The 15,455-nt window shown below is 38.3% G+C and overlaps 1 protein-coding gene across 2 annotated transcripts in view; it reads right to left on the bottom strand.

Annotated features, from left to right (window-relative positions):
* The window catches only part of CARPA (Carbonic anhydrase-related protein A), a 304,577-nt gene that overhangs the window by 15,947 nt on the left and 273,175 nt on the right, over nucleotides 1-15,455 (bottom strand). For both annotated transcript variants that reach the window (XM_076536805.1, XM_076536806.1), the window contains exon 6: nucleotides 11,713-11,779. In XM_076536805.1, coding sequence (XP_076392920.1) covers nucleotides 11,713-11,779 — 67 coding nt within the window. The remainder of the gene's footprint in view (nucleotides 1-11,712; nucleotides 11,780-15,455) is intronic.

The following is a 15,455-nucleotide window of genomic DNA, read 5'->3' as shown; positions in this document are numbered from 1 at the left end:
ATCAGGTTTCAGGTATCAAGTATCAGGTCTTATGTGTCAGGTATGGGGTATCAGGTATCAGGTATCAATTAAGTATTAAGTAATAACTACCAACTAACCATCAAGCTATTGGTTACAAATGAAACGACTTAAGATGCCCCATCACTAAAAATATAAAAGCAAGTATCTCATGACACTCACATCTTGCTTGATTCTTAGATAGACGTTCACCATAAAATGTACATAACAATTTCACAAATTGCTTCGTAGCCAAAATCACAAATCACCGACGATCCACCAAGTATCGACCTATAGTATAGAAGCAAAAAGATCGTCTCTCGCCAGAAAAAGTAGAAAAGCAAGAATCTTGGCAGCCGCAACCTCGTTGATTCCCGGTCGGTTCCGCAACGGATCAACATGGTTCCCGTTTCTTGAGTTTCCCCTCGAACGTGAGAACAAAGCATTGGAAACGGGGCAACCGCAGCCCGTTTCGTTGTCCAGGGTGGCCAACAATGACCGGTCGATGCTTTGAGAAACACAAGCATCCAACATCGGCCAATAGGACACGTCAACCATTGCAGCCACGCTACCAAAACGCTAGGATGCCGGCATACCGACGAAATGCGGATAATAGATGAAATATTCGCGAGGCATGCCCGACTATTAAACCAACACACCCCTGAAATTGTATTTTATAGCCGTGCCGGTTGCCGTTTCACCCCTATTGAGATGAAACGCTCCCTTTGTGGCGTCTTCTGCAACGAAGAACACCGACAAAGCTCGGCTGAACAGAAATGCAAGATGCATTTTGCTGGATTCCATCGTTGAAACGCAAGAATTTTCAATGGCGAGGAGACGGGAAGGATTGGTTCGTTGACACTTTCAATTAATTACGGGGTGAAATGTACGGCGGTTTTACGGAGATTTAGTAATTGATGTTGGGGTATTTTCGAAATGTGATTAAAGCGGTGGGTTCATGGATCAGGTGTTTCACGCGGATTCAAATTCCTAAATGGCACAAATTTCTAGACGCTCCAATATCATGTATTCGCTGAGGTAAAATTTTGTGAATACATTTTGAGACTTCTAATTTTGAAAATCACTAAATTTTTCAGAAAAATAAATTTTCAAAACGTTACAATTGCAAAAATTTCAAATCTCTGCATTTCCAATTCCTGAAATACATAAATTTCTAAATTAACAAATTAACAAATTATTGTAGATATTTCCAAACTTTGAAATGTAAAAATTTGCAAATTTAAAAATTCATAAAACTCCACTACTTTCTAGTAGAAGAATTCTCAGGTTGGTAAGTTGTCAAAAGAAAAATACCTAGATGATTAGTTTCATTGGGAGAAATTCGAAGATCGATACGTTGCCAAATTAAATAGTCCCTAGGTCGATAAATGGGCGAATGAAAAAGTCCCTAGATTGATAAAGAGGCAAATGAAAAAGTTCCTAGATTGAATGTCCAAAGTGTCCAAACTCTAATATCTTCAAAATTGCAAACTTAAAAATTCTGAAATTGCCACAACATTATTTTCACAAGGAAAAGTCCCTAGATTGATAAGTAGGTAAATTAAAAAATCCCTAGATTGATAAATTGCCTAACCATAAAATCCTTGAATTTCCCAATTGAGAAATTATCAAGTAAAGAACTGCCAGATTTGAGAGTTACCAACAAAAGAAATCCCTAGATTGAAGAGTAGCGAAATTAAAAAGTCCCTAGATCGATAAATTGCCAAACTATTAAATCTCCAAATTTCTTAACTTAGAAATTATCAAATGAGAAATTCCTAGATTTGAGAGTTGCGAGCAAAAGAAATTCCTAGATTGAGAAGTAGCGAAATTAAAAAGTCCCTAGATCGATAAAATGCAAAATTATTAAATTTCCAAATTTCTTAACTTAGAAATTATCAAATGAGAAATTCCTAGATTTGAGAGTTGCCAGCAAAAGAAATCCCTAAATCAATAAGTAACCAAATTAAAAAGTCCCTAGATCGATAAATTGTCAGACTATTAAATCTCAAAATTTCTTAACTTAGAAATTATCAAATGAGAAATTCCTAGATTTGAGAGTTGCGAGCAAAAGAAATTCCTAGATTGAGAAGTAGCGAAATTAAAAAGTCCCTAGATTGATAAATTGCCAAACTATTAAATCTCCAAATTTCTTAACTTAGAAATTCTCAAATGAGAAATTTCTAGATTTGAGAGTTGCCAACAAAAGAAATCCCTAAATCAATAACTAACCAAATTAAAAAGTCCCTAGATGGATAAATTGCCAAGCTATTAAATCTCCAAATTTCTCAACTTAGAAATTCTCAAATGAGAAATTCCTAGATTTGAAAGTTGCCAGCAAAAGAAATCCTTAAATCAATAAGTAACCAAATTAAAAAGTCCCTAGATCGATAAATTGCCAAACTATTAAATCTCCAAATTTTCTAGGTTAGAAATAGTCAAATGAGAAATTCTCAGATTTGAAAATTGCCAACAAAAGAAATCCCCATATTGAGAAGCAGCCAAATTAAAAAGTCCCTAGATCGATAAAATGTGTAACTATAAAATCCCCAAATTCTCTAGGTAAGAAATTGTCGAATGAGAAATTCCCATATTTGAAAATTGCCAACAAAAGAAATCCCTAGATTGAGAAGCAGCCAAATTAAAAAGTCCCCAGGACGATAAATTCCCAAATTCCCAAATTTCAAAACTCTGAACCTCCCAAATTTTCAATTTTCCAAACCCTGATTGACCAAATTCCCAAACCGCGATCCCCAGTTTCCCAAATCGATAAATTCCCCGCCGATAAAACCCTTTCCATATTAAGCAATTTCGCCCGTCCGACAGTCGCGATTAACCGTGAAAGGATCGAGTGCTCGTCGATTTTTTCGAATCGACGGTAAACCGTGCGCCGCGCGCGTAAATCGCGTTCGGAAGCTACGCGAACAATGCCCGGGGACACTGTCGCAGCGGAAACTACGTGGCATTCAGAACGACAAGTCGGATCTGAGGCAGAAAAATCCATCGTGGCTTGTGTCTGCTGTCTTTCACGAGCCACTTTGGTGGCCGGGAAAGCGCCGTGTCCTATTATCCGGGAACGGGGGGTCGGGAATGTCACGTGCGTCGCGCGTTTCCGCTTTGTTTCGTCCGACTAATGGCGGGTTTTCGCTAGCGAGCATTCTCCGGGCTCTTGCTCGCGCTCTTTCAGTACAGCAACCGCCGCGTGCGACGAATCGACGGACGATGATTCACGCGGATATTAAATGAATAAAGCGTCTGTTAATTATTATTGTGAACGTGTTCACGCATCGGCTGTTACGATGTGTGCCACGGGTTTCAAGATACGTTGTACGGCAGACACGTTGAATAGGAACAAATGAAAGTTGTTACCGTGATTCTTCGTGCGGTTCGGTTATCTCTTATTATAGTGGAAGGTTGGTGATGGAAATGATGGGAAAAATTGAAATGTTTGAATAGCGTCGAGGGATGAATTTCGTGGAGGATTAATTCGAAATTTTTGAATGATCCGAAGACGTTGTTAGAATTACTTGAATTGGTTAAACTAATAAAATTGGATGAACTAGCAGAATTGGATGAATTAGTCGAATTTGGCGGTCTTTGAATCATTGGGATTATTTGAATTATTTGAATTACTTGAATTACTTGAATTATTTGAATGATTTGAATGATTTGAATGATTTGAATTATTTGAATTATTTGAATTATTTGAATTATTTGAATTATTTGAATTATTTGAATTATTTGAATTATTTGAATTATTTGAATTATTTGAATTATTTGAATTATTTGAATTATTTGAATTACTAGAATTACTAGAATTACTCGAATTACTTGAATTACTTGAGTTTTTTGAATTATTTGAATTATTTGAATTATTTGAATTACTAGAATTACTCGAATTACTCGAATTACTAGAATTACTTGAATTACTCGAATTACTTGAATTACTTGAGTTTTTTGAATTATTTGAATTATTTGAATTATTTGAATTACTAGAATTACTCGAATTACTCGAATTACTAGAATTACTTGAATTACTTGAATTGCTTGAATTACTTGAATTACTTGAATTATTCGAATTATTTCAATTACTTGAGTTATTTGAGTTATTTGAATTATTTGAATTATTTGTATTACTTGAATTACTTGAGTTATTTGAATTATTTGAATTATTTGAATTATTTAAATTACATGAACTCAACAATTTATCAATTCTTTATAATTCCATAATTTCAAAAATTGAAGATTCCAAAATTTCAGAAAGCCAAAATTACCAAATTCTGAAATTCAAAAACTCCAAAATTCCAAAATTTCCTACATTCCAAATTTCCCACATGCAAAATGCCCAAAATTCCAAATTCCCCAAATTATAATTTCCTCAATTTACAAGTTCCCCAAATAACAAATTCCCCAGATCCCAACTTCCTCAGATCCCAAATTTCCCACCTCTCAAATTTCTCAGATCCCAAATTTTCCTAATCCCAAATTGCCCAAATCTCAAATTTTCCAAATACTAAATTTCCCAAATCTCAAATTCCCCAAATCCTAAATTCCTCAAATCCCAAATTCCCCAAGTCCCAAATTCCCCAAATCCCAGATTCCCCAAATCCCAAATTCTCCAAATCCCAAATTCTCCAAATCCCAAATTCCCTAAATCCCAAATTTTCCAAATCCCACATTCCCCAAATCCAAAATTCCCCAAATCCCAAATTCCCCAAATCCCAAATTCCCCAAATTCCACCTTCCCCAAATCCCAAATTCCCCAAATCCCAAATTCCCCAAATCCCAAATTCCCCAAATCCCAAATTCCCCAAATTCCACCTTCCCCAAATCCCAAATTCCCCAAATTCCACCTTCCCCAAATCCCGAATTCCCCAAATCCCAAATTCCCCAAATCCCAAATTCCCCAAATTCCACCTTCCCCAAATCCAAAATTTCCCAAATTCCACCTTCCCCAAATCCAAAATTCCCCAAAATCCACCTTCCCCAAATCCCAAATTCCCCAAATCCCAAATTCCCCAAATCCCAAATTCCCCAAATCCCAAATTCCCCAAATCCCAAATTCCCCAAATTCCACCTTCCCCAAATCCCAAATTCCCCAAATCCCAAATTCCCCAAATCCCAAATTCCCCCAAATCTTTCCCCCATCCCAACTCCATGACATAACCACAAAATTCATTCCATTACTCCCCAACTCCAACACCTAAAAGTCATCCCATCACCACAAACACACATCAAAGAGGCCACAAAAATATTCTAACACTAATAAATTTTTTTCAGCAATCAAATCCCCAGGAGGGATTCTAAAAACGTCGTATTTCAACGCACGATTCTTTGCTTATTCCTCGGCATCGTGTTTCCATCACTTCCACAGGAACTCATTTCCTTCGATCCTTCAAATAGTCTCCGGGAAATCGTAACGGCAAAAACTTTTTCCGCTCACTTTTTCCTTTCCTCTCTCACTCCTTCTCCCTCCCCCTCTCTCTCTCTCTCTGTTCGTCTAACCTGTTTCGTATATCACGGAGTTAATATAAATGCTTACATTACACCGAAGAGCAGATTCACCGTGGCACGACAGACCGAACGAAGCAAGAAGCCATAAAGAATTTTATATTTGCTCGCAGCGTTGGCAAGTAATGCGTCGCATTTTTCATTTCCCTTTGGAAAATGCGCGCATAGACACACGTTATATTCATATTCACCGGCCCCTGGCTTGTGCTTGTCTTATTTCGTCTCTTTCCACGTATTTTATCGTTTCCATATAATACAGGGACCGTTTAGGATGAAAGACAACCTAAGATGTATCATCTTTCTTTTTCGTTGGGACGTGTGCTTTAAGGGAAAGCGCGTCTTCTGATTCCCCATTGACTTTCTTCTATTACGTGGATGTTCTTTTTCCGATGCTCATTGTGGTTACTTTCGTTCCTGGATAATAATATTTCCTTTATATTTCATTTATGGATTTATGCGATTTGAAGATTTATTTGCGGTGCACGGGATTGTTAATACAAATTGCGGTGGTTTGTAATTGGGGTTGTGGGGAGAGTTCAAGTATTTGGGTATTATATTGATTTTACTCTGTGTTGTAGTATTTCGTTATTTTATAGTTTTATTGTTGAAGCGTTTTTCACTATTTTACTATTTTACTGTTTCACTATAGTACTAGTCCATTGCACTACTATACGCACTACTATACTACTATACCACAAATACCACTGTGCCACTGTACTACTATACTACTATACCAGAAGAACCACTGCGCCACTATACTACTATACCAGAAGAACAACTGTGCCACTATACTACTATACCAGAAGAACCACTGCGCCACTATACTACTATACCAGAAGAACAACTGTGCCACTATACTACTAAACTACTATACCAGAAGAACCACTGTGCCACTATACTACTCTACTACTATACCACAAGAACCACTGTGCCACTATATTACTATACTACCGCACCATAAGAGCTACTGTGCCATTATATCACTATATTATTGCACCACACGTACCACTGTGTCACTATATTACTATACTACTATACCAGAAGAACCACTATACCACTATACCATAAGAATCGCTGTGCCACTGTACTACTACACTACTATACCAGAAGAACCACTGCGCCACTATACTACTCTACTACTATACCACAAGAACCACTATGCCACTATATTACTATACCAGAAGAACCACTGTGCCACTCTACTACTCTACTACTATACCACAAGAACCACTATGCCACTATACTACTATATTACTATACCAGAAGAACCACTGTGCTACTATACTACTACACTACAATACAAGAAGAACCACTGTGCCACTATACTACTCTACTACTATACCATAAGAACCACTATGCCACTATACTACTATATTACTATACCAGAAGAACTACTGTGCTACTATACTACTACACTACTATACCAGAAGAACCACTGTGCCACTATACTACTCTACTACTATACCAGAAGAACCACTGTGCCACTATACTACTATACTACTATACCATAAGAATCGCTGTGCCACTATACTACTACACTACTATACCTGAAGAACCACTGTGCCACTATACTACTATACTACTATACCAGAAGAACCACTGTGCCACTATACTACTATACTACTATACCATAAGAATCGCTGTGCCACTATACTACTACACTACTATACCTGAAGAACCACTGTGCCACTATACTACTATACTACTATACCATAAGAATCGCTGTGCCACTATACTACTACACTACTATACCTGAAGAACCACTGTGCCACTATACTACTCTACTACTATACCACAAGAACCATTATGCCACTATATTACTATACTACTGTACCATAAGAGCCACTGTGTCACTATACTACTACACTACTATACGACAAGAACCACTGTGCCACTATATTACTATACTACTGTACCATAAGAGCCACTGTGTAACTATACTACTCTACTACTATACGACAATAACCACCGTGCCACTATATTACTATACTACTGTATCATAAGAGCCACTGTGCAATTATATTACTATATTATTGCACCACACGTACCACTGTGTCACTATATTACTATACGACAAGTACCATTGTTCCATTACAGTGCTGTATTACTGTTCTACTATATTAAAAGTAGTATTGTGCCACTATACTATTATACTACTATACAACAAGTACAACTGTGCCACTATATTACTAAACTACTATACTACTATACAATAGATACAACTATACTAATATACCGTGCAAAAATTCTGTTATACCATAAATATCACTGTGTCATAATACAACTATCCTACTATACTGAAATGTCACTATACTACTATATTACTGTACTACTACGCTGCTGTACTAGTACATCACTATGCTACTTTATACTACTATACGGCTTTGCTACTATATTAATGTAGTACTACGCTACTGTACTATTAGACCACTACGCTACTATATACTACTATACTATTTTACTACTATATTACTGTACTACCACGCTACTGTACTATTACACCACTATGCTACTATATACTACTATACTATTGCACTACTATATTACTGTACTACTACGCTACTGTACTATTACACCACTATGCTACTATATACTACTATACTATTGCACTACTATATTACTTTACTACTACGCTACTGTACTATTACACCACTATGCTACTATATACTACTATACTATTTTACTACTATATTATATACTACTATACTATTGAATTACTATACTATTGCACTAGTATACTAGTATACTACTATACTATTGTACTACTATGCTACTATGCTGCTATGCTGCTATGCTACTATGATACTATGCTCCTATACCACTATACTACTATACTACTATACTACTATACTACTATACTACTATACTACTATACTACTATACTACTATACTACTATACTACTATACTACTATACTACTATACTACTATACTACTATACTACTATACTACTATACTACTATACTACTATACTACTATACTACTATACTACTATATACTACTATATACTACTATATACTACTATATTATTATGCTATCAATTTATTGTTCTACTATTACACATTAGCACTGAACTGCTGCACTACTATTGTACTATTGTACATATCGATTGCATCTGTACATCATCTACGCCATTACTCTACTACTTTGCTAGTTCCACTATCCCAATATTTCGCTACTTCACGATCGTACTACACTACATAAATGTCAACACACAAACGCTTCACATTAAAAGTCCCAAACCGAATCAAAATATATATTCTTCAGAATCGAGGTCAGCGCATTAAAGCTATCACACGACCAAAACAAACCGATTAATCGCAACCGCAAAAAAACGGAAAGATAAATAAACTCGCACTACAGCGATACAGTCACGTGGTAAATTTCGCGGTAAATAGTTGGAAAGTTTTCCAACAGGCAGATCAGGTTCCATTGTTGTCGACAGTGCCGTACGAGCGTGCATCGTCGCCCGATGCCACTACAATGGAATACTTAGATCCACCCCCCTGTCGGTCCAGCCCCATTGTCTCATGATTTATGTGCGGTGGTCGCGGTGTCAACAGGGTATTGATTAAAATACACAGACACACCGAATTTATGCTCGCTGGCCAGACACCGGCATCGGACAACATCGTTGCCCCTTGTAAATCGAGCCACGGTGTCGTGTCGATACGACGCCATGCCGTGTCCTCGTAAAAAGCCATTCCACGGCGAATCGTTTAACGCCAGGACACGAGCGAAAGGTCCTCGGGGGAAGTATCGACATGCTTCGTTGAATTCCTCCGACGCGTTCGCCGATCCTTTCCCTCGGTTTTCCCTTGGAAATTCCTCCGTCGTGTTTATTGCCGACAAAGGGGATTCTCTTACGATTTCTATCTCTAGTTTTCGCCGGCCGTTGTTTTGTTCCGATTCGTCATTTTTGTCGGGCTTCATCGGGAATACAATTAGAGAGCTGCAATTTGTCATCTTGTTTGGATGTTTGTACCTGTTGTACTCCATTTGCCTGACAAACGAGACGCGAACGAAGCGTGCAGAGGACTTTATCGAATTTTTTCTGGGGGATTGAAAATGTGGGCTACTGGGAAATTTTTGACAGAGTTCGAAGAAGGTTTGATGAAAGTTTTGGGTGAAAGTTTAGAGAGAAATTTGGGGATTTAAGGAAAATCTAGGGAGAAATTTGGGAATCTAGAGGGAATCTAGGGAGAAATTTTCAGGGAAACACATCGAACGGATCCGATTCATAAAAAAAGCAGCTAAAATTCCCCAGGGCGCAACTTATCCGGATATGCTGTCAGGTGGTGAAAAGAGGGGTGCGATTCATCGTCGCGTGTCCGCGGTTGAAAGACGCGGCCGCAATTAGTGGACCATCAAAAGGTCTTCCGTGGAAGCACGCGGAAGAGTTAGGGCTCTGAAAAACCGAGTCCCCGTAGCAAAAGGGTGAAACAGACAGAGAACGAATGTCGGTGGTAGCAGCTGTTGCTGCGAGTAAGGGAGAGGGCGTTACACGATGAATACGCGGTTCACGCACCAAATACCGTGCGGGCCGCTTCAGCGAGCCTCGCTGGAAAGTTGGCCGCAGTCTGTGTCGCTGGGATAACCCCGGATAATAAATAAAATGGTGCCAGGAAAGGGAGTGTGCCGACGCTACGGGGATGGGGAGCCGGGTGGCACACGACTCGAAAGGGTGAAAAGTCGAGGGTGAGGAGGGAGAACGGGACGGAAGGAGAGGGTGGAAAAAAGGGACAGGGAAAATGACTCTCTTAAGGTAACGAGTCACTTCTCCGTGGCGGATATCCGTGCCAGCTTTCGAGAAAGGGTAAGTTTATCTCGTAGAGACTCGATATTGTCGGCCACTTCAGGGACGGCGATACTGTGGGTTCTAACTCATAACATTTCATTTGATAAATTTATTGTAGTATATGTGTTACGGTGAAAGACCGAAATTGGAGAATTCACCGGTGAATGTCGACATTTACCGGAATCCTCCGTGATTCCTCAAATTTTTCAGCAGTTAAATAACGTTGTCACGAGTAAAAAAAATTAAATTTCACTGTCCTCAATGAATGAGACATTTACCTAAAGAAGTGTTGAAATACTAATTCGCGACAGAGCTTGACGAAATTATCGAACGATTCATTCCTAATAGGACGACGCGGAGGAACACAAGATAAATCGTAATCATAGAACGCGACGTGAACGAAACAATTAATATTCCACGTGCAAAAGCAGACGTTAACGGAGCTGGGTGTATCGTGTTGAAAGCCTGTAACTGGGTAGTCTGAAGCACTAATGCGTAAATGTGTATTGATAGTGTACAATGGCGGCGTAGACGCGTGCATTTAACAGGAAATTACAATGAATCGTCGATTATAAAGTACGAGTACACCACATCATTTTAACACGTCTGAAAAATATTTTAAAAATGCACGATAGATAACTGGGTAATCATAAATAGAATGTTGGCTTCTCTCTTCTTTGACGATTAAATTATAATTATATATACTTTAACCTTGATAATTTACTCTTTTCGAAAATTCATAATATTTCCAAATATTACAATATGTGTTAGTGCAATGGTGCCTAAACTTTACCTTGTATTTACATGTAATGTACTTTTGTGGGACTTGTTAATACTCCTCTGAAACGTGAAGGCAAAAAAGTGCGAAAACATATGAAAACATCGTTTAATTGAAACGGGGAGTGAGGCGGTAGAGTGAGCTATAGCTATGTAATCTACGACGACATTCGCGAAAGCCACTAGTGGACCATCCTACGGAAAGATGGTGTCCACCACTATAGTGGCGCGCCGTGCCTAAGAGGTTAAGATGGTACTCCTTTTGTAGCCTAGCGCGGACCATGGAGAGATCCCGTTTTATGACTGCGCTACCCGACAAGACTCCTTGTCACCTCGAACTTTATACTTAACGATTACATTAAAAACTAGATATTAATTTTATTCAAATATTATTTAATAAGTGTAACAAATATGATCGTGTGTTTTCAGCTCACATGTGGATTACCATACAGAGAAATGACGAAAGACACGACAGTAAGAGGTTATGTTAAGAGGTTAAATATGATCTTGTATTTTCAGCTTAAAGGTTGTACAGAGTGATGGCTATGTAAAAGGTTAAAACTGTCCCCGATCCGAATTTTCCAGATTATACCAGCATGCACGATAATTCATAGAAATCAAAAGCACTCACCACGATGAATAACTTTGTTGAACACGCTGGTTATGATTTGTAGTTCAGGGTTCAGTGTTTCGCCAAGCTGAAACAGACAGCAGATTTCTTTGAGTATCGAGAACACGATTAGATATCGGTGGGTAGGGTCCAGTCTAGACCAGGTCCGTTTATTCTATGCCCTAATACGTTTTCCATCGATTTCCCATGAAAACGGGCTTGTTCGACCCTGCTAAGTGCATCGCGTAAAGAGGTGAAGGCAACCAGTCGTTTCGAAAGTTCTACGCTGGCCGCCATTAAGGGTAATCGTAAAAGCCGGATAAACCGGCCCGCCAACTTTCAAGTAACGATAAATAATAAAAGCTCATCCGGCCGTACTGAATAAATCAAGAGTTCACTCGTTTCTTTCATGGAACGAGTCGATGAACGCACTCTTCGACGTTCTTCTTTTTTCAGCTTTCGAGTAAATCGCGTGATGCGTTTCTTTGAGAAATCGGATCTCCTGATAATGCTTTTGTTAAAATTTAATGCTTTCTTCGGAAATGATGGGACGTTTTTTTTTCCGTTAATTAAATGACGTACTTTATTTTAATTAAGATACTTAAATTAGCATGGATGGTTTCTGAAATAAAATTTTTACTTTAGGTACTTTTTTAATTAGGTGCTCTTTAATTGGTATGTGAAGACCAATGAAATTTGTGATAATTGTGACGCACTTATGACGCATTTGTGATACTCGCGACGCACTTGTGATACTCGTGACGCATTCGCGACGCACTTGTGATACCTGTGACGCACTTGTGATATGCGTGACACACTCGTGACGCACTCTTGGCGCATTCATGACGCACTCTTGACGCATTCATGACGCACTCTTGACGCATTCATGACGCACTCTTGACGCATTTATGACGCATTTGTGATACTTGCGACGCACTTGTGATACTCGTGACGCATTCGCGACGCACTTGTGATATCTGTGACGCACTCATGACGCACTTGTGATACTCGTGACACACTCGCGACGCACTCTTGACGCATTCATGACGCACTCTTGACGCACTCTTGACGCATTCATGACGCATTCATGACGCATTCATGACGCACTCTTGACGCACTCTTGACGCACTCTTGACGCACCCTTAACCCACCCTTGACGCATTCGTGACGCGTAGTTAACCAACGGGGTAATCCAACGCATAGTAATGCAACGCGTGGTAATCCTACGCGTAGTAATCCAACGCGTAGTAATACAACGTGTAGTAATCCAGCGTGTGGATATCCAACGCGTAGTAATCCAGCGCGTGCATATTCAACGCGTAGTAATCTAACGCGTAATAATGCAACGCGTGGTAATTCTATGCGTAGGAATCTAATGCGTGGTAATCTAACGCGTAGTAATCCAGCGTGTGGATATCCAACGCGTAGTAATCCAGCGCGTGGATATTCAACGGGTAGTAGTCCAACGCGTAGTAATGCAACGCGTAGTAGTCCACCGCGTAGTAATGCAACGCGTGGTAATTCTAAGCGTAGTAATCCAACGCGTGGTAATACAACGTGTAGTAATCCAGCGTGTGGATATCCAACGTGTAGTAATCCAGCGCGTGCATATTCAACGCGTAGTAATCCAACGCGTGATAATGCAACGCGTGGCAATTCTAAGCGAAGGAATCTAATGCGTGGTAATCTAACGCGTAGTAATTCAGCGTGTGGATATCCAACGCGTAGTAATCCAGCGCGTGGATATTCAACGGGTAGTAGTCCAACGCGTAGTAATGCAACGCGTAGTAGTCCACCGCGTAGTAATGCAACGCGTGGTAATTCTAAGCGTAGTAATCCAACGCGTGGTAATACAACGTGTAGTAATCCAGCGTGTGGATATCCAACGTGTAGTAATCCAGCGCGTGCATATTCAACGCGTAGTAATCCAACGCGTGATAATGCAACGCGTGGCAATTCTAAGCGAAGGAATCTAATGCGTGGTAATCTAACGCGTAGTAATTCAGCGTGTGGATATCCAACGCGTAGTAATCCAGCGCGTGGATATTCAACGGGTAGTAGTCCAACGCGTAGTAATGCAACGCGTAGTAGTCCAACGCGTAGTAATGCAACGCGTGGTAATTCTAAGCGTAGGAATCTAACGTGTGGTAATGTAACGCGTAGTTAACCAACGCGTAGTAATCCAACGCGTAATAATCCTCGCACTCCGATTGGTCCGTGTTTTTCCTTAATAACTCAAAAACGGTGCTTCACACGCCATTTTTGCAAAGGGAAATCTTATTCAGAATCGCGTCAGTAATTGATCCTCGTGTCTGTTAAATATTTTTTTAAAAATACACTAATTGCTATCCATTTAAAAATGTCTTAAATTGCATAATTAAGTTAATATTACAAAAGGCAAAGAGCACTTCATAAACATTCAATTTCCACCTCGTGTTTGTACCAAAAGTAATATCAAGAACAAGATTACAAGGATCTCCGTGTTAAGCAAGTTTAACGACCATAACCTGTTAATATTTTAATTTCTTTTACGGGAGTCGTAAGAATCTTAAGCTTGCAACTTCATATCTCCTTATTTTTAATTTCTGAAAGCGTGTTTAAAAATTGTACCTGTAATTTCAAACTGTTTCAGACCTCTTAAATTTTTCAGCTGAATCTTTAACAAGATATTGCCAATATTTGTTTGCACTACATTAAATATTTAGAGGGTGAGGTTTGTTCTGAATAAACTTTCATAAAATAAAATTACCAAAAGCTTTTCTAGTAACACAGAGAGTAGCAAAAATTATGATCCAGAAGAACAGTAACCCACTGATCGAGTGAAAATATGTAGAGGGTGGTCCGGATTGTTCTAAGGGTGACAGGTTACGCTGGTAGCGACTCATTTGGATCTCATCCCTCAGACACCCCCGGGGTATAATCCGTTTGAATTACAGCCGTCAACACGGTTCACCCCCCGCCATGACACGCTTTTACGAACCCACCCCCTGTCGAGAGATCGAGCACCTGTTAAGGGTTGCAGCCGCTTTGGGATCGTTTACAATTCTTTTACAAGTTCGCGCTTTTACATGGTCGGTGCATTCGTTCATTTATGATGCTTCAAAAATTTAGACAGTGGTGCACTGTGAACTTTGTCTGGTTACAAAATTAATTAAAGACTGTGTTATTTTCTAATAGAAAATTAATTAAAAACTGTGTTATTTTGTAACACAGATTGATTAAAAATTAAATTATTTTGTAACGTAAAGTGATTAAAAATTAAATTATTTTGTAACATAAATTGATTAAACACTGAATTATTTTGCAACACAGATTAATTAAAAGCTGGGTCATTTTATAACATGAATTAATTAAAGCTGGATTCATTATTTTGTACTGTTTTTAGAAAGTTTGAAAATATTAATGTTTATTTGGGGCAATTCTTTGCAGACTGTTATATAATTTTAATAATGTTATGTTAACTTTATACAACGTTATATAATTTTAATTTTGTTGTTTAATATTAATATTACAATTGCAAGACAAGATTTTACAATGCATAAAATTTCCGTTGTTATATAATATTAATTATTATTATATAGCACCATTTTTTACATAATATTATTTATTACTATATAGCATCCTTTGTTATACAATATTACTTATTATTAAATAGCATCATTTTTTATATAACATTATTTATTAATTTTTAATATAGTTTGACATACATCTTTATATGATAGAAATCCAGTTTGAATTTCCCGCCATAATATTAATTATTATTT

Source organism: Megachile rotundata, chromosome 11 (genome assembly GCF_050947335.1).
Source record: "Megachile rotundata isolate GNS110a chromosome 11, iyMegRotu1, whole genome shotgun sequence".
Classification (NCBI taxonomy): Eukaryota; Metazoa; Arthropoda; class Insecta; order Hymenoptera; family Megachilidae; genus Megachile; species Megachile rotundata.
Note: the sequence above shows the minus strand (reverse complement) of the source record. Positions and strands in the feature narration are given on the sequence as shown.